Below are 18,961 nucleotides of genomic sequence, written 5' to 3'. Positions count from 1 at the left end.
CTGTATTTCTACCTCTTTAGGCCCTGGTGTTGCTTATGACAATAACGGGATTCCACAGCAAAGGCCGCGCTTCACGGCCTGTGTCCGCCCCCGGGATTCGAACCGGTGGGTCCAGGAGCTCCAACACGCCGCTCCCGGGATTCGAACCCGTGTCCTCCGGGGCTCGGACCGGCCCGCCCCCACTCCGCATGCGCACTGAGCGGGGCTGCCAGGCGCCGGCGCACTGGGAGCCTCCCCCCGCACAGCCTCATGGCAGTGGCCGGGCGCCGCGCAGGCGCAGTTGCATCCGGGGCCAGCTCTCTCTATGGTTCGTGCCGTGGGGGTTGCTCCCAATAGAGCAGGTCTGGGCAGATGCACACGCAACCCAATTAACTCTTTTAGAGCAGAGCGAGGGGTTAAGCCGTCACTGTGGGGTAGAGAATTACGCTTTCTCGATTTTGAGTCGTCAATGACTTTGTTACCAGCTCAGTACGCGAAGATCCATCCGAGGACGGGCGTCCATATGCAGCTGCCAGGACCCAAAACAGCCTCCTCCTGTCCGGGCGGGGGGCGGGGGTGCGCATGCGCGGTGTGTCCGCGTGAGGGCTGTCAGCCGTGCGCTGAGGGTGCGGCGGCGGCCGCCATGGGGAAGCTGAACGTGGCCGTGCTGCGGTACCTGAGCGGGCAGCACTTCAGGGTGCTCACCGCGGTGAGGAGGGGACGGGACGGGGAAGGGGAGGGGAGCCCCGGGGGGAGGCGATAACCCCAGTGTCCAGCAGGATCTGGCCCCGTGAGCTCCCCTCCCGAGCCAACTGATCCGTTCTTGGCTTGCCCTGCTAGGTGGAAATGGGCATGAAGAACCACGAGATCGTTCCTGCCAGCTTGGTCGCGCCCATCGCCAGCCTGAAGCACGGCGGCTGTAACAAGATCCTGAGAGAGCTGGTGAAGCACAAGCTCCTGGCTTACGAACGGACTAAAAGTGAGTTTGGTTTTGGCGTTGGGATCCTTCTCTTGTCCCTCCCAGTTTGTCAGCACCTTAGCTTAGTAGAAGCATTATGGCTTGGTACATTCAAGTATCCGGAGCATTTGCTAGCCTCACCTTGTCTTGGGCCTGGCTTGGGAATGTGAATTCCTTCAGCAACAAACGGTGTTGCTGATTTCTGAACTGCTGCTGCCGATAAACATGGCAAGCAGAAAAGAAAGAAACAGCTAATTTTTTTTTTTTCTCAGTCACCAGATTCTTGGAAAAAGTAAATAATGATTAGCTAAGGTAATATTCAAGTTCATATAGGAACCAACTCAAATGTGTTACAGTCTTAGAGCAGACAAACTGGAGCAGACTGCAAAAGCCTTATATCTTCACCCAGTCAGAAACAACCACTAAATTAGTATTTATTCTGTCCCATTCTGTTAGTAACGTTGGATTTCCTTCAGTCTTGCACTTGCATCTGGCTTTGCAAGCATAATGTGGGAGTCTTCATGAAATTAATCACCTTTTTGTCTCAATTTTTCAGAGCATTGAGGTTTTGTTTAGTCTTTAAAACAATCCTGAATCCTTGCAGTGCCTCCTAAGTAATCATCCTTCAAAGAAATCCCATGCTATTTGAAGCATTATCGTTGCCTGCGTTATCAAGGGGTTAACAAAACGTCTACCTTTTGTCCAGTTAATTTTAATAAGACTTGCAGGAATTTAAACTGTCACGTTGGGCTGATACTAGCCAACGGGGAAAACGCTCTTTGGGTGTTTTGTACCATAAGCAGAAAAAAGAAGAGAGACCAAAATGAGACTTCTTTTAAAAGAAATGTATCCATAACATGGAATAAAATGTTGTGTAATTTATTTTTACCTAGCGGTCCAGGGCTATCGGTTAACTAATGCAGGATATGATTACCTTGCCTTGAGAACTCTGTCTTCCCGGCAAGTCATCAGTTCTGTTGGAAACCAGATGGGTGTTGGCAAAGAATCAGGTAATTAAAAGAGGTGTTTTTAGTATTTAATTTTTTTAGAGGTAATGTGTCTGTATCTTTGCTAATGTTTTGTTGGAAACTTGGCAAATTTACCTGTGGATAGTCATATCAGTTAATCTGTCAAACACCAAAATTTACAGGTTATTTGGAGTTCTGTGTTAGCCTTTTGACTACATTTGATTTTTTTTTCACAAGTGTTGTTCCACTCTGACCATTTCATACAATTCTTGGATGATTCCTAGAAGCTGTCTCATGCCTTGCGAAGAATTTTTGAAGATTTCTGTCAAAAAGATTAACATCAGACTTTTCATCACACCTAAAAAAAAAAAAAAAGTAATATACAGTCCAAACTACTGGAGTGCTATTTTGAATTCTCATGCTCATATATTGATTGTAATTTGGCACAGCACATCTTTGGTCATTAAAGAATGAGCAGAGGATTACTGGGGACAAACGGTAGAAATGAAACACTAGCTAATTGTTAACACTGTTGAAAGTAAGAAGTCGTTTGTGTTTTCTGCCCAGTCAAAAGAAAGAAGCCTTTTACAGTGTGTTATTAAGACCGTTGGAGTTCAGCATTTGCCCTATGCTTCCCTTCTGGGGGAGCTTTTATTTTGGTCTGTGCTTTACAGGTAGTCCGGAGAAATACCAGCCTATCCTGAGTATAGGAACAGAATAGTCAGAGAATTTGAATTTTTTCAGTGCCTCATTTCAGTTATTTCTTATCTCCTAGTCTGAAATCTGTTTCCGATAAGATTGATGTTTCTACTGATGGAGCCACATAATCTCTTCAACAATAATTTCTTCTTGTTCAGATATTTAATATATAATACACAAGTTTAGTTGTCTTTTCTGTTTAAAGAAGTGTAGTAGAGTTTGCCGTTCCAGCAATAGCTGTTATAAGAAGTCAAGGAACAGATTTCTCACTGCACAGTTTCATTATATATCTGTCAGATACCAGTTATTTATCAGAACCCTGCTGCTGTTTTTTTTCCTAGATATTTATATTGTTGCAAATGAAGACGAGCAGCAGTTTGCAATGAAACTGCACAGGCTGGGAAGAACTTCCTTTCGCAGCCTGAAAAATAAGCGTGACTACCATAAGCACAGACATAAAATGTCATGGCTGTATTTATCCCGTCTAGCAGCAATGAAAGAGTTTGCCTACATGAAGGTAGGTGGTTGTTTGCACCATGCTAACAAGGATGTAATAGACTGGAACATACTTCTCAAATTGTCTTATCACTTCATATTTGCAATACTGGTAGGATTTGTGTGTTTTTTTTTTTTTTTTTTCCCTAGTAGACTTAAAGTATGCATTTCAGAGAATGACAGTGCTAATGTATGTTGTATACTTTCAAGTGATAAAATCAAACTTTGCCATGGAAGTCATGTGGAACTGAAGCAATTTCCATGAAATTTCAGGTGAAGCTGTCCAGTCATCTGAATCTGCATAAAGACAGTGAATAAACCATCGTCATTTCACTTCAGCTTGTCTTAGAAAAACTGATGAAGAACATTCCGATATGCTAGGGAAAAATTGTGAAATATCTAGCAGTATTTTAGTCTTGTCAATTTAGATTACTTCCACAAACATAATTACAGATTATTTGTTAGGGCTGTAAGCAATGAGTTTCAAACTTAGAGGAGAGCCCACTAAGAGCAGCCCTGCAGAGAAGCACTTGGGAGGTCTGGTGGACAAAAAGCTCGACCTGAGCCAGCAGTGTGTGCTTGCATCCCAGAAGGCCACCTGCTTCCTGAGCTACATGAACGGAGGGGTGGCCAGCAGGTGGAGGGAGGTGATTGTCCCCCTCTGCTCTGCCCTCATGAGGCCCCACCTGGAGTGCTGCGTCCAGGTTTGGGGCCCCAGCACATGAAGGACATGGGGCTGTTTGAGCAGGTCCAAAGGAGGGCTACAAGGAGGCCTGTGAAGAAAGGCTGAGAGTTGGGGTTATTTAGCTTGGAGAAGAGAAGGCTTAAGGGCATGCTAATAGCGGCCTGCAGTACTTAAAGGGGGCATACTGGGTAGCTGGGGAGGGGCGCTTTTTTCAGGGAGTGTTGTGATAGGACAGGGAGTAACAGTTTTAAACTAAAATAATGGTAGATTTAGACTAGGAGGAAATTCTTTGCTCAGGGTAGTGAAGCAGTGACACAGAGAAGCCCCATCCCTGGAGGTGTTCAAGGCCAGGCTGGATGGGGCCTTAAACAGCCTGGTCTAGTGGAGGTGTCCCTGCCCATGGCAGAAGGAGTGGAACCAGGTGGTCTTCAAGGTTCCTTCCAACCTGAGCCATTCTATGAATCAAGTGAATAATTTGTTAAATATGGTTAGAGCAAGCTAACAGAGCTACAAAATACTATGCCCTACCTTTAGTTAAGCTTTAACGTAGTGTAATACTAGATATTAATATTCAGGAAGAAACTTTCGCCTTACTGAAACTGAGTGTGGATTACCTGTCCAGGCCAAACTATTTCCAAGAACTGTGGAACCTTTTTCTAACACCCTATTCCCAATTATCCACTAGTGGTTTCTTAAGCTAACAGACCAGATACAATTCTGCTGTTTTTCTATTCCATTGTGTTTTCCTGCGACATGCAGGATAACTAAACTCTGGATAATACAGAAGCATATTTAGTAGTGAAAGTTCCGAACGCTCTTCCTTCTTAAGCACATGATTTGATTTTTACAGTTAGCACTTGAATAATCTGCAGGATGCTGCTTCCACAACGATACTGATTATCTTAGATTTGTAGTTTATCATGTATTTAATGTTTTCTTAATAGTTATCTTTTTTATTTTTTCAATATGTTGTCTTTTTCCAGGCTTTGTATGACAGAGAATTTCCTGTTCCAAAACCTGTAGATTACAACAGACATGCAGTTATTATGGAACTCCTTGATGGCTACCCTTTGTAAGTTTGGAAGCTTGAAGTCTGTTTTACAGAAACCCTAACAACAATAGGTTCAGTAAGGCAGCAGGGATGGCATTTTTTTCCTTATCCTGTGAGTCAATTCTGACCATGCTGAATAAAGCTGTCAGTCCCACAACAGCTAGGGTTCTGCTTCATTATATTTGGAGAAATTGGTGAGAGAAGGAAAACTAAAAAGATATTTTCTTTGTCCAAAGAGACTGGTGAATTAGACTTGATTTTTTTTAAGTACTGAATACATCAGAAGAGCAATGTGATACAGAGGTTAGTGATACAACCATTTTCTACACAGAAATTGTATGTTCTATCTGTTAGTGGTGATGTTCAGTATGGAGGTGTATATCCTCCATGTTCTGAGCTCCAGTTCATGATCCATGATGTGGTAAAGATTCAGGTAAGATTACAACTTGCCATTCTAGAACGTCTGTGGTTTTGTTTTCATTTCTGTAGTTTTGTTTTAATTTATTTGTGTGCATTGAACTCCATGTACACTCTATTCAAGGAAGATTACTTTTCTTCAGTTGTTCAACACCGAGAAACATGAAAAAGAAGTGATGAGTTTTATATGTGAATGAATGGCTTGTTTTGTTTCCATAGCAGAATGCAAAATACCTATTTGATACTCTATATGATGTACAATAACAGAGGTTCAGTATAATTAATCCCAAAGTATACAGTTAAAGAGTTACATTGAAAAAGTGCCTTTAAGACTTTATTCTATCCTGTTTCCCCACCTTTGTTTGTTAAATAGTTCCACGTCTGTCCTGTAGACAGAAAGCTTTCAAGTTACTTATGGGCACTGGCAGGGGAGGTTTACCATGCTCTCCCTGTTTTGCAGTTTTAACCTGAAGGAGATGCTGTACTAGATGAGAATTATTTCAGATGATCAACATCTGAGAAGATACCAGTTTAGATGGCTTCCAAATTCAAAGAACAAGTGACATATTTTATGATACAGACCTCTGGCTATAAGAAATGTCACAATTAATTTTGCTATCAATATGAAAATATTCAACAGCAGCCTATTACAGAGCTGCTAGAATTCCCTTGTGCTTTCTGTTAGTATGTGTAACTGGTATGTTCTCATAACACTATAATGTTGCATTCAGGCCAAAATATATCACAAAGTAGCTGTAAATGATGGTTTCTTCTTGACAGTTCCTGGTATAATGAGACAGCTGCCTATTTACTCTGCTTGTAAAAATAAGGTGATGTCTATTTCGCACACTTTTGGGGCAAAACATACACTTTGCTTTTACTGGTGTATATTCTGGAGTGCTTTAAGCTTTTTTTTTTTTTTTTTTTTTTTTTTTTTTGCCTTACCCCCAGCTTAGTCTTGAAAACATTTTTTTTTCTGAGGCGTTTGAATACAGGAAGACCTAAGTTACCTAAAACAAACCAGACATAAAAATTTGCTCATCCATTATTTAAATTAGTCAGCATAACCATCCCATGTGATAGGAGGACAAGGGTTTAGTTAAAATAAGAGATTTTGCCTGGAGATAGGAAAAGCTTTCTCCCCATGAGGGCAGTGAGGCAGTGTGGTGGAGGTTGCACAGTGTGTTTCCATCCCTGGAAACCTCGAGCCCTCACTGGGAGAGCTCTCATTAGTCTCATCTAATCTCAGAATTGACCCAGCTATGAACAGAGCATTGGATTAGTAACCTCTGGAGAACCCTTATGACTCGAATTACCATGTCATTCTGTCAGATGTAACTCATATGCCTTGTCTATATTTTTAAATTAATTCCTTCAGGGTTCAGGATATTTTCTTCTTTATTTAACTTTCCAGATGCCAAGTACACCAAATAGAAGATCCCGCTGCTGTCTACAGTGAATTAATGGATCTAATTGTAAAACTTGGCAATCATGGTTTGATTCATGGAGATTTCAATGAATTTAATCTCATACTGGATAATGATGATCATGTCACTATGATTGATTTCCCTCAGATGGTATCAACATCACATCCAAATGCTGAATGGTACGTACAATGTTAAGGATGTATGCAAAATGCAAAATAAATCAGTTAAGTGCTGATAACAACAAATAGTCAACCGTAATTTGATTTCATAAGCCTGCTTCAAATTCTAATGTTTTCACCATACATTACAAATACAATTTGTTTTATGAATGAGTGGAAAGCTCCTTAGGATAAATTTACAATTAATTGCTTCTCGGATAAAATTATTTATTTCAGTTAAGAAATGAATAGAAATAATCTGTTATTTATGTATTTATACCTATATGTATGCTTTTTCACTTGGGATTACTGATGGTTAATTTTCAAGTAAAAGACAAGAAATGCAGAGTAAAAGTTTGTCACACCAATAGCCTTAATTACCTTGATTATTGCATTAGTACAGTTCTATATTTTTTAAACAGGTATTTTGACAGAGATGTTAACTGCATTAAGGAGTTTTTTAAGAAACGCTTCAACTACGAGAGTGAGCTCTTCCCGTCATTCCAAGATATCAGGTAAAAAATGACTCTTGGTTCCCCCATGTTATGGTAGTTATGTTGGTTTTATGAAAAAAATGGATGCCTCTGAGAGATGCTTCTAAGAGAAGTGAACAGTGAGAAAAAGAGCTTAACTATGCAATTTGAAATATTTTTGTCATTCTTGCAGTAAAAAGGATCCATATTGTCTTCACGTCTTCATTGGCAGTTACTAAAAGTGGTTTCCAAAAGCTGAAGCAAGTTTTAAAAACTTCTGCTGTCCCCTTTGTCTTACCTCTTGCAGCTAAGGGAAAGAGATCCATCCAAAAGCCGTAAATGTTACAGTGATGCAGAATTAGTTTCTCTGACTCTTAAAACCATATTTAACAGTCCTGGTGTATGAAGTATTAATTTAGTTTTCAATTTTAAATTTGATTTTCAAAATGCAGTGACTGCCTTTTCAAATATTATCATCTTCAGAGTTTTCTTCCTAATGTCGTTTGTCCCTCTTGAAAAGCAAACTATTTTTTCATGTATTTTAAGAGCAAACCTGCTTCAGTTAAAAGGGTTTTATATCACTCTGAGCCCTTTCTCAAAGGGGAATTGTCTATGTGTGTGTGTCAACGTATCCTTCATTGTTCTGTTCGCACAAGCATAATTTAAGTATTATATGTTAAAATCAAATTGTTTACTTTCAGTAAGTGCTGATTATGGAGATGGAGTCATCTTGTATGAAAGTTTGGTTCTGTCGGGCCACATTCTGCTAACTGCCCAAAGCCTTGCACTGTAATGCTTTGCTTATGTTTCAATGGAGTATACTCTTTTGTTAATAGCATGATAATTATAGTCTAACTTGATAGTATTTTTAATCCAAAATATCACATATTAGTAGCATAATGATCTGATATATTAAAAGAAAGCTTGCTTCTATTTCTCTCAGGAGAGAGAGTTCTCTTGACATTGAGATTGCTGCCAGTGGTTATACAAAAGAAATGCAGGAAGATGATGAACTGCTCTACCCAGCGGCTTCTGATGAGGATGATCATACAACAGAGGAGAGGGAATTTGTAGAAGACGCTGAAAGTAATGCCAGCTTCCTCAGCCAAGATAAAGAAAACAATGCAGACTTCATATATGAAGGAGTTTCTGAAAGCAAAACCTCTGAAGACTCGTATCACAGTAAAGATACTGGAACCACTGAAAGTTGTGAAAATTCACGAGGACTGAGTATGTCAGAGTTGAGTTCAGCCTTAGAAAAGGTTGAAGGGCAGCCTGTGCTTTGGAAGTGCAGTGAAGATGCAGAGAGTTGTGCAGTTGGTGTTCCTGAGCACAAAATAATACCTGAGAATGCTGTTGAAAATCAGACAGGTCCAGGAGAGGATTGCAGTGATAAGGACAACGAAGATGAATGCCCTGATCTGGTTAACCTGTCAACTTTAGATAAGGAATTGAGGCCTTGCAGGTAAATATTTACTGTCTAGGAGTGTGGTGAAAATTTCTTCCTTTTTTTTTTCTTTATTTCTGGTAATAATTATTTATGATATTAAAATGCTGCTGCTGCTAAGTAACTTACAAATAAGTTTATAATTAGAATGTTCTTTCTCAGCCTCTGCCCCTCACTCAGCTGAAGTTAGCAAGACTTTTTTATATATTTTGAATATATTATTCAAATATATTTTACTGAATGTCATACCATTTGGCTTTTAATGCCTTTGCTGACGCACTTGGAAATTCCTGGTTACCTTTAGGCTAACCCCTTTTTATATGAAATTCACACTGCTAGTTTGCAACCTCCCCCATGTACCTGAATGCATATACAGAGTTCATATACCCTCTTTTCTTTTTGCATTTTTCCTTTTTCATGAAATTCTATGCCTGGGCAGTGTACAGAATTTGAATTAATCTTTTTAGTGTTCTGAAGCTTCTTTTTCTTACACTGCTTTGTGTAGTATATATGTGGCTATTGCACTATAATCCTTCCTGTCATAAAATTGTGGTTTTTTGAGCTAGTGTTAATATTTCAAATGTAAATGTTCTGTAGTACTCAATTGTTCTGCTGCCAGTTTTGATTACATCTCAAAAAATTGACTATGATTTGATGGTCATAAAGGGAAATTATGTTTATCTCACTAAATGGAATAAAACATTAATTTACATATTTTAGAAATGAAGACAATATGGTTCATACTGTGGAGCACAGAACAAGAACTAAAAGTACGTCAGCCAGCAGTGTTGGGAGCTGTTCAACCATTCCACCGGTAATTATTACTGTTACTACCTAGTTTACTCTGAAACCATCTTACCATGTAGCTGTTAGTAGGTATTTGTAAAAATATCTTCTAGCAATAACTGTCTTTAATTGTTTACTACTGTGTACCTCTTTGGTTTGTAGTTCCATGTTCACAGAAAAATAGGTCTGATACTTTCTAAGTGTTTGCAAGTGAATTACATCCAGTGCTTTACTTCATGTGTTGCTCTTTGCTCTTTCACAAAAGCTCTACTCCGGCATTGGCAACTTGAATTTTGGTTTTGTTGCTAGAAATGAATTATGTTCCCCATAATTAATGTTTTTGTATTTTAAATGTGCATGCTTGAGTGAAGATTTAACTTGGCCTTTTTTCATCTGTCTTTTTAACACATCTCTTAATACATTTCTGAAACATATGTATGAATTCATTGTAGTTGTGGTGTCTTTGGCTACTTTGTGGCAGAATTTTCCATCTTTCTTCATCCCTACTCAGTATACTATCCAATATGGCTCCCTCTATCACATTTTAAAAAGTGTATCTAAATTTTAAATGGAAGAAAGGCCAGTTTTATGTATAAGTAAATGTGTTAGGGAACACCATGTTTGCAAGTCGTCTAAGACATTTTTACAGGACTTCATGTGAAGCAGAGAGAGATCTTTGTTAGTCATCCCTGTTCTTACTGTAGGATATGGCCTTGTATCTTAAGGAGAAAAAGAATTAGCCTTGAATTATGAAATGAAGTAAAGAAGAGTTAGGATGACTGCTAGGAATTGCCTGGCTTCTGATCCACGCAATATATATTTTTTCCCTTTCAGTTTGCTAACCTAAATGTGTAGGATTTATTTTGGAATCTCCTGTAGATCTCCATTTGAAATTATGTTTCCGTACACCAGTAGGTGGTAGCAGTGGTCACTCACTGTTCAAACCTTCCTTACTGTTTAGCCAATGCATGTTTTTTTCTGTAGGCAGACACATCAAACTTATTAAAATATTCAAGTGACGTTTAAGTGCCTAATATTCTGTTCTAAAAGAAAGATAAAAGCAAAAGCAACTTTGAAGAGATTCAGCCGTATAAACATCCTGTGTCAATTTACTTTGTGTAATCTTCCATTTACGCTCTCTTGCGCAAAGTAAAGTGTTTCTGTCCATTGTTAAATCTTATTTGAACTTTTGAATACTAGAACTAAAGGAAGGATATGCATGATGAGCTATTTGTAACATAAGAACGTGATTACAACACTAAAAACACAAAAGGCACTGGCGTAAGACCCACTGAGCTGCTTAGAGCCAATGGCTGTTACTGCTTCTAGCACTTCTCTGTTGTTTATACAGCTTTCTCAATGGAGAATTATACTAAAACATAAGTAGGTCTCCAGATTAAACACACAGAAGGAATTCATATGGGCATGTATAAACAGTAGTAGTAATAGCAGTAGGTGCAGTCATAGCTGGGTGACTGTGCCAAAAAGAAGGCCTTATGAGTTACAGACAATAAGCTATTCCAGACAAAATAAAATGTCTTGCTGATCTTGTACAAATCTTTGTAGGGGCTGCTGTAATTTTATTATAGGAAATAATGCGAACTATCCAAAAATATAAATAATAATAAAAAATAAATTTGTTTATTCATTTTGCTTACAGTCAGGCTTAGGATGATGGAGAGACTAGTGAGACTTGCATGCTGTGGTTGAACAGTAGTATTTTGTGAATTTACATTTTTACATAGTGAAAATACCTGGTATTTGTATTGCAAAATTTCTTCTAGCAAGCCTTGTATGAACTGTGAAGGAAGTCATCTGTCCAACAAAGTGGGAGAAGTAGAGAAGCCTTCTTTGAGAGCTCTGCCTGTAAAAATCAAAGGGTGACAGTTCTTTTACTGACAAGAAAATCACCAGTGGACCAATTTAAACTAGTTCTTATCAGCTCTCTTCAGGAATTTCTTCAGGAATATTTTTAAAGAGCATTCACAGATGTAATTTCCAAAATGCTCTTGGTTCAATACTGTGTTCTACTAAGTTTCCAAGGAAAGAAGGACAGATCATGTACTACTCTTTTTATTCACATTTTTTATAGTCAATCTGCATGTGGTAAAGCTTAGAAAAATACTATTCAGGTGAATACTATGTCATTACTACAGCATTCCTACTGAAATCAGGATTGGGTACCAGGATTTATTGACTACCTTGTATTTTATTAATTTAGTTGTATTAGTCACAGCAATTTTTAAACAGTGTAACTTGCCATAGTAATTCTTTCTGGTTCCTAACTTAACTACCAATTTACTACTTCATGTGCTACATTGAAGTTGAGCTGACAGTATGATAAACAAAAAACAAGGCAACAGAAGTTGGGGTAAATGCAAAAGAAATGTTACTAGATTGTGGGGAGGTTTCGCACCGGTGGGTACCTTAGCTCTTCCATGCTTCTCTTAGCCCCATCCTCAGGTGGACAAAGGGGGAGAAAACATGACAACATAAAAAATATTCATGGGTTGTGATAAGGAAAAGGAGATCACAAACTGCTCCAGCATGGGTCCCCCATGGGCAGGTGGGCAGCAGCTCCCCCCATCCCTGCTCCTCTGTGGGCTCCTCTCCACGGGCTGCAGCTCTGGCCCAGGGCCTGCTCCTGCGGGGGCTCTCCGTGGGCCATAGCCTCCTCCAGGCCACATCCACCCGCTCCACCAGTGACACTCTCTTAGCCACACTTGTGATAGAGTTGTTTTCAGTTAGAATTGTACTCAGACCTTTGTAATCCAAGTTTTATAAAATCAAGGTGCTAAAAAAAACATAGCCGCAAACCCAGCAATTATAGTAGGGCATAAAATACTCTGTTGGTCCTTTTTCTAATTACAAGATGTTTGTCAAATCTTCAAGCACAGGACTTTACCTTTTTTGCTAAAGGCATGTATTTTGCGCTGAAAAGTAGTGGTTCATTATGTTTCCTGTAAGAAAAGCCCTTAAACTCTGCAAGGTTTCACCTAAGATGCTTTTCACCTAAGATGCTTTTTATTAGAGCTAATACTAAAAGGAAAAAAAAAAATAGCACAGATGATCTTACACCCCTTTAAATGCTGGAGCCCTGCACATGACTCCAAACCACATAACTACAATGCAGACCTTGTCTGTAACAGAGGTTCTCCCATTTCACTCAGTTGAGTGAATTACATGATTTTCTTACAAAGAAGCAACTCTATTTCTGCTGTCAAGCAGAGGTGACATTCTCATGAGAACTTCTTTCTGCTCTGTTAGATAAAGGCAAGACCACAGAGCAGTGGTAATCGCTGGTACCAAGTGGAAGCTTCCTCCAGGCTCCTCTGTCCTGAGCAGTTTGCCCCAGGCCAAGGGACTGGTGCAGCCCAGCACAGGCCTGTGGCCCCACAGTATGGGCAGCACAGCACAGGCCATGCCTGGGCAAACTCGAGTTAACCCTGGTGTGGATCACAAGCTGCTCAGTGCATGGTGGTCTTCTCGACAGGTTCACTACTACCACATGTTCATGTTAGTACTGACAATACAGTATCATTATGGTATATCTTAGTACTGAATGATCTTCAAAAAGTTCTGATACTGAATTGTGTGTTCATTTGTAGGAACTGGTGAAAAGGAAGATAAAACGTCAGCTAACGAAACAGCAAAAGTCTGCTCTGAGGCGACGACTACAGAAGGGAGAGGCAAACGTTTATACCAAACAACGTAGAGAAAATATGCACAACATTAAGTCAAGCTTGGATGCAGCTAGTTTCTGGGGATAATTTATCATAGCTGCCACAGAACATGAGAAAAATCACAGTACATATAGCTAAAACAGTTACCTAATAACTGAAAATCCTTTTATATAGTGGAGAAAAAGTTCTTTACAAAACAATGTATTTCTGGAAATTAATAAACATCGCTCTGGTTCCTCTGGTTTTGTTTGCATTATTTTATTTTGTGTTTTGAGTTAAAAGCATTGACTGTAATTTAAAATAAATGAGTAGTACTAGGTAAGATCATTTAAATACAGTATTTCTAGCAGCATCTTGTTTCAGATCAATTTTTACTGTTTTTATATAGATTAAGAATCTTCTACTGTGCAGAGGATTCCTTTTCAAAAAATTTCCTTTGTTCCTTAAAACTAATTTCTACAACATTAAATTTGAAATTCTGCCCTCAGGTTACAAACAGATATTTGTTTGATTTAATTAAAAATCAAAAGGAAATACAAACTGAGAGCTTTTAGCACTCTGTAAAATTTCTTTTGAACCTGTACAAGGATCATCAAACAATATGATAATGTACATTCTTTGAACCAAGCAATTCTTGTTTTTCCTTAAAGTGGTGAGCATTCTGAACTTCTCTTTTCAAACATACTACCATGTATTATGTTATTTTGGGTCTCTGAAGACCTAGAAAAACAACCACCTTGATGTATCTGTGATTTAGGTGAAGTAAGAGCCTTCCTACAGACACAAGACATGGTAAAGTTTGTCATAAATCTATAGTTTGCAATGTTTTAAATCTTTTACTTGCCCGGGGAAATGAGGAAGTTTGGATTTTGAGGTTGATTTTATTGTGATACTATCTATTCTACTTTGCCCGAACTGAAAGTCAGCTTTTAGTCTATTGAGGAATTACAGCCTCTGCCCTGTCTTGCAGCATGCCCTGCTTTGAAAGTTTTTAACTTCTGTCTTCTTGCTGTTGCAATAAAAAACCTAGTCTTAGCTAGCAGCAGTATACATTCTTAAAAGCATAGCTGGCCAGTGCAGAGATGTAACAGATAAGTGTTTCTTTTAGCATCAAAGCTGCAGGAAAGTCTGGTGACAAAAGTAAGGAAGTCCAATTAAATCTTACATCTAAGTGATTGTTATCAAGGTATGTAGGGCTGTTTCCTGATGCAGATAGCTCTTTTTAGCACAGGCAGAAAAGCAGCTTGAATGAATTTAATTTTATTTCCATTTTAAATGTTAAGGAAAAAAAAAAAAAAATCTTTTTATGTTTCTACACTCTTATCTGTTAAGAGGTTGTTTCAGTGACCGCTTAACAAGATTTCAGTTGCAGCTCTTTGCATAAGATGTGCACACACTTTTTGGGTTCTAATTTAGAACTTTTCACAGTGAGTGAGTTCTTTCTGGTGCATGACCTTAAGTCTGTCTTGGTAATGGGTTCCAAAAATATACAAAGCTTGTCTCGTTTGATTGTGCTCCATGAGCATAGAAAGGATGGAATGATGGAAATCCATGCTGTTTATTTTCAAAATGTTCCTTTAAAGCATCCATTAACTCTTTTAAGGGTATTCTAATGGATGGCTGTAAGTTATCATTTTCACTTACTCTGCCAGACGAGACTTCTCAGAGAGTAGAGTTAGCGAGGGAGTTACAGCTTAATACATCTTTATTGATTTTTATTTTTTATTTTTTTTTCTTTCAAAGCAGCAGAATTCCTGAAATATCTGAAGTCATCAAAGGTCACCACGAAGTTTACACATGGAATGAACTAATAGAATTCTCTTTAGAGTGAACTTAGGAAAATGCAGAGGTTAAGACAATAGCATTATTGACTATCTTAGCAAATTCACCTAGCAAGGAATGTGTGGTTAATAACAAAATGGGTTTTAAATATTTTAGTAAACACAATGTTAGTTCATTAATTTGTAAAGAAAACCTGAGGATAAAGAGCAGATACACACTGTACAATGCACACACTATAAATGAAACAGTATGTATTGAAACTTGCAAGTGATGGAGATACAAGGTTGTCTAGCCATTTTCCACTGCTGTATCCATAAATATATACATATATATATTTGTGAAAGACTGTACAGTAATTAAAGAACACATCCTTTCTTTGGGATCTTTTCCAAATCAGGAGAAATACTTTACTGGAAGTGAAATAAAAGTAATCTGAGCAAAGCAACTAGTTTGTACAGCTTATGGCTCTTGCACAAATGTGTGTTACAGCAGCGTATTTACATTCATGCTTCAAGCCTTTGCCAGTGCATCTGTGTCTGTCTTGATTGGAGTGCCAACTCAGACCTCTGCACATCCCACAGGTCCTTTTATATGTAAATAATTTAAATCACAGGCATTTTATTACATTTATTGTATAGGGAGTGAGAAACTGCTTTTTCAGGAAAAGAGATCCAAGTTGGGTTAACCTAATGCATCACATGTTTAATTTTGCTAATTGGATTTATTTTCCATTTGCCATTAATAGCCTTCTTCTGCTGTTACACAGTTAAAGGAAGAAAAAAATCATACTTGCTATTGAATTTGTTGTTTTTAAGCAAGAGTCTGCATGCTACTTTCATGCTATCATGTTTAGTACAGCTTTACATAAGTATTTCCTTATATTTGCAATCTTCTACAATTTGAGGGTCTTGGTGAGGAAAGGAGTCTCTTTAGTCATTTGGTATGAACCAGAGCGGTCTTTGCCTCAGCACGTCGTCAATAAACCGATGAAACAAACTTCTTTCTCGTGATTATCTTCTCACCCTGGCCTGTAGGTGGGTGTGTTTAACAGAAGGAAGCAGTAGGAAAGAGCCTGTCAGTCTGCCTTTACAGCTAATTAGCTCAGCATACAACAAAGATAAGCAGTCCGGGGAGGTGGACCCTCCGGAGGGTCTTAGTTTGAGGCAATGCCTGATTGGGAGACGTGAGGAGATTCCTCGGGAATCCAGCACATCAATGAGCTGCAGAAAGTTGGTACAGGACTCGCATGACTCAGGCATGAGGGCAGCGTGTGGCTGCTTTCTGGAAAAGCAGAGCAGAGATGGACAGAACCTTGGAGTCTCTGCAACTTGTAATTGCCCAAGTTCTGCCTCATCGAGACCCTGCCCTGGTTTTTAAAGACTGTAAGTACCAAAGATAACTATTTTATTTCCCTGATAGTTAATTTATTTAATTCAAGTATCTGTTGTAGCCAATATACTAAGAGAGAGAAGTAATTAATTTGCTTGTACATGTGTGCATACCATGAGCTATCATTATTTTAGCTTGCCTATTGAAGGTAGTGTTACTGCTTATTTTTTAAGTTTGCATTTCAGAAAACTGATTCACAACCACTTTTTAGGATATTTAATTACATTCTAGTAATATGGTAAAAACTTTTACTGCTTGTCAGTTTTGGAAAACTTTATGTCAACTCCTTTTCTGTGGTTAGTTTTTCCTAGAAATTATCTTTCTTAACTGTAGAACTGCAAAACGTCAAATATTGCAATCTTTGTGTTTACACAGATACAGTGCAAAATGCTGCTTCTCAAGCATAAAATGTTTTCCTGCAAGTATTTGAAATGTGATTTACCTCCTCCCCCATATCAGACTTGACTATGGATGCACTTTTTAAACCTTTCCAAAACTCTTCACTTAATTATTCTCTTTCTCTCTAATTTTAAAAACTGTCCCTTGTGAAATGTTCTGAAGTACTTTTCAGTAGGTGGCACATAATAAACTGACCTGATGCATCCCTTGAAACTGAGTTCAGCACAACTCACATCATGGAAATACGAGTATTTAAATGTGAATTTATGATCTGAGTGGGGCTATGCATGGAATGAAGTGCTGTTTAATTAGCAATTTGTTAGAAAATACATCCACAGATTTCATACAATGGAAAAAAAACAAACTCTACAACAGATTGAACGAAACAATAGCTAAATTCCATTGTTCTCACAGTCTTCTTCACAGGTGAATGAGATCTCTTAATCTCATGCCCCCAAATCCAGTCCTACATAAATATTTTGATTGTAAAATTAGTATTTTGCTGGGTGCCATTTCAGTCTGAATCACTTAGTCAATAATTTAACATGCAGATAATGCTGGAACAGTGTTCGATTTTTAGGAGGGAGTTTATTTATTTATTTAACATTCACTTCTAATTGTAATCTGCTGTGTGACCTAAGGCACACTGCAGAGACATTTATTTAATCTCCACTTCATTCATTTGTCAACAGCTCTGTTAGAGTTAATAAAATCGGTCTCATACAATCAACTGTTTCTAAACTTGCTATAGAAGGAATAAAGACTTCAAGACATAGCTAGTGATGGACCTGGGAAAAAAAAAAAAAAAATGTACATCTGCATTAAACAACTCCACTTGCCGGATTCTTATGCTCATAGCCACAATGAAACATCAGAGGCTGACCCAGGAGTTCCCTGGGACTAGGTTGGATTTACTCTTGTAGAAGGATGCTACTCTTGTGTGGCTGTAGCATAAGGATCTGTCCCAGAGTTTAAGAGTCTGACATCTGTTTCTCAGGCCACCCTGCAGGAGGTTTTTATGCTGCTGGGTAGGTTTGTATTACTGTTGCAGTCTTGGGACCTCGTGGTGCAGTCTGTGAATGTACACACATCACAGGAACAAAGAATTTGATCGGGGTGCAGTAGGAGGGTTGGGCTGGAGGAGAGGGGCATTCCCTTTCATAAGCTTCCCCTGGTAACCAGTTCCTGCAGATCTACTGACAAGGCTTTTATTGAAAGTGTATGTACAAGCTTCTTGGACAATGCATTTGTGGCCACCCACAGATCTAAGGGAAGGAGAGATGATTAAATAGAAACAAAAGTGCAAGTGGCTTGGAGTACTATTTTTTTTTTTTTTCTCCTTTAGATCTTCTGAGGTATGAAAAGAATTTTGAAGGCATTCTAATATAAATTTAACAGATATAGTCTTGAAGTTGATATGAGTGTGTGCCACCAGTTCTGACTGGTGACATTCATAGTGCTTTGTCTATAAGTCAGATGAGAATTTACATGCACTCTTTTTATCTTCAGCAAAAAGTCATCTTTAGGTCTAGGTGGTGTTCATCTCTGACTTTTAATCAGATTTAAAGAAAGAAAGCAAGTATTAGACTAGAAAGAAGATAACGTCTCATGTTTCCCCATGGGACCACGTCCACATCTCTTACAAACACATTACTTTCAGACCTTATTAGAATGAACAAAGTAAGAATGAAAGCTATTCCAGATCTACTTTGCTGCAGCAGCATCTACCTTTTTCACAACACGGTCTGACTCAGTATGTCAATAGGACTGAGTTTTGCTAGGGCAAGATGTCAGAGCAAGTCTGCTTGTCACTGCTCAGCACCAAATACACTTTTTGTTCCTATTCCAACCAAGGGGTCTTTGCTTGCTCTGGCCCAACACTTTGTTCTCCTGGGAGTGCCTCCACAGAGGACTTTCTGCAGCAGCAGCAGCAGGGAGAGACAGAAGTTTCAAAAGTCCCTGTCCTCCTGGGTGCAGCTTGCAGGAGCAAATCCAGTGAGTAGTGCTGTGCCTGCTGCAGCAGTGCTCCTTCTGGGCTAGCATCTCCCCAGCATAGGCAGAGAGGATGGGATTTGGGGAAGATGGCTGTGTGTCCTGGCAACAAGACAGCAGGGAGAGTTTGTTTCTCCCAAGTCCTCCCTGCCATAAAAATGCTTCATCCTTAC

At 38.8% G+C, this 18,961-nt stretch overlaps 2 protein-coding genes across 2 annotated transcripts in view; both read left to right on the top strand.

The window, feature by feature from the left end:
* Positions 1-532: 532 nt before the first annotated feature.
* RIOK2 (RIO kinase 2) lies at positions 533-13,469 on the top strand. The gene is made up of 10 exons (XM_035309763.1): positions 533-688; positions 820-958; positions 1,831-1,947; positions 2,946-3,121; positions 4,768-4,856; positions 6,667-6,858; positions 7,260-7,352; positions 8,254-8,775; positions 9,478-9,571; positions 13,152-13,469. Exons 1-10 carry the CDS (start codon positions 623-625, stop codon positions 13,311-13,313), a joined length of 1,650 nt encoding a protein of 549 aa, XP_035165654.1. The 5' UTR covers positions 533-622; the 3' UTR covers positions 13,314-13,469.
* Positions 13,470-16,041: 2,572 nt separating this feature from the next.
* The window catches only part of LIX1 (limb and CNS expressed 1), a 26,661-nt gene continuing 23,741 nt past the window's right edge, over positions 16,042-18,961 (top strand). The window contains exon 1 of the mRNA XM_035310661.1: positions 16,042-16,390. Coding sequence (XP_035166552.1) covers positions 16,309-16,390 — 82 coding nt within the window. The 5' untranslated portion in view covers positions 16,042-16,308. The remainder of the gene's footprint in view (positions 16,391-18,961) is intronic.

This window comes from Oxyura jamaicensis, chromosome Z (assembly GCF_011077185.1).
Source record: "Oxyura jamaicensis isolate SHBP4307 breed ruddy duck chromosome Z, BPBGC_Ojam_1.0, whole genome shotgun sequence".
Classification (NCBI taxonomy): domain Eukaryota; kingdom Metazoa; phylum Chordata; class Aves; order Anseriformes; family Anatidae; genus Oxyura; species Oxyura jamaicensis.
The sequence above is the reverse complement of the archived record's forward strand: the minus strand, read 5'-3'. Positions and strand labels throughout refer to the sequence as shown.

Bases quoted from the DNA above. Each gene is read 5' to 3' on its own strand.
- RIOK2 (XM_035309763.1), top strand. From the start codon at position 623: ATGGGGAAGCTGAACGTGGCCGTGCTGCGGTACCTGAGCGGGCAGCAC. The intron at 3,122-4,767 runs GTAGGTGGTTGT...GTCTTTTTCCAG, and splicing joins AAGAGTTTGCCTACATGAAG to GCTTTGTATGACAGAGAATT. The intron at 8,776-9,477 runs GTAAATATTTAC...TACATATTTTAG, and splicing joins AAGGAATTGAGGCCTTGCAG to AAATGAAGACAATATGGTTC.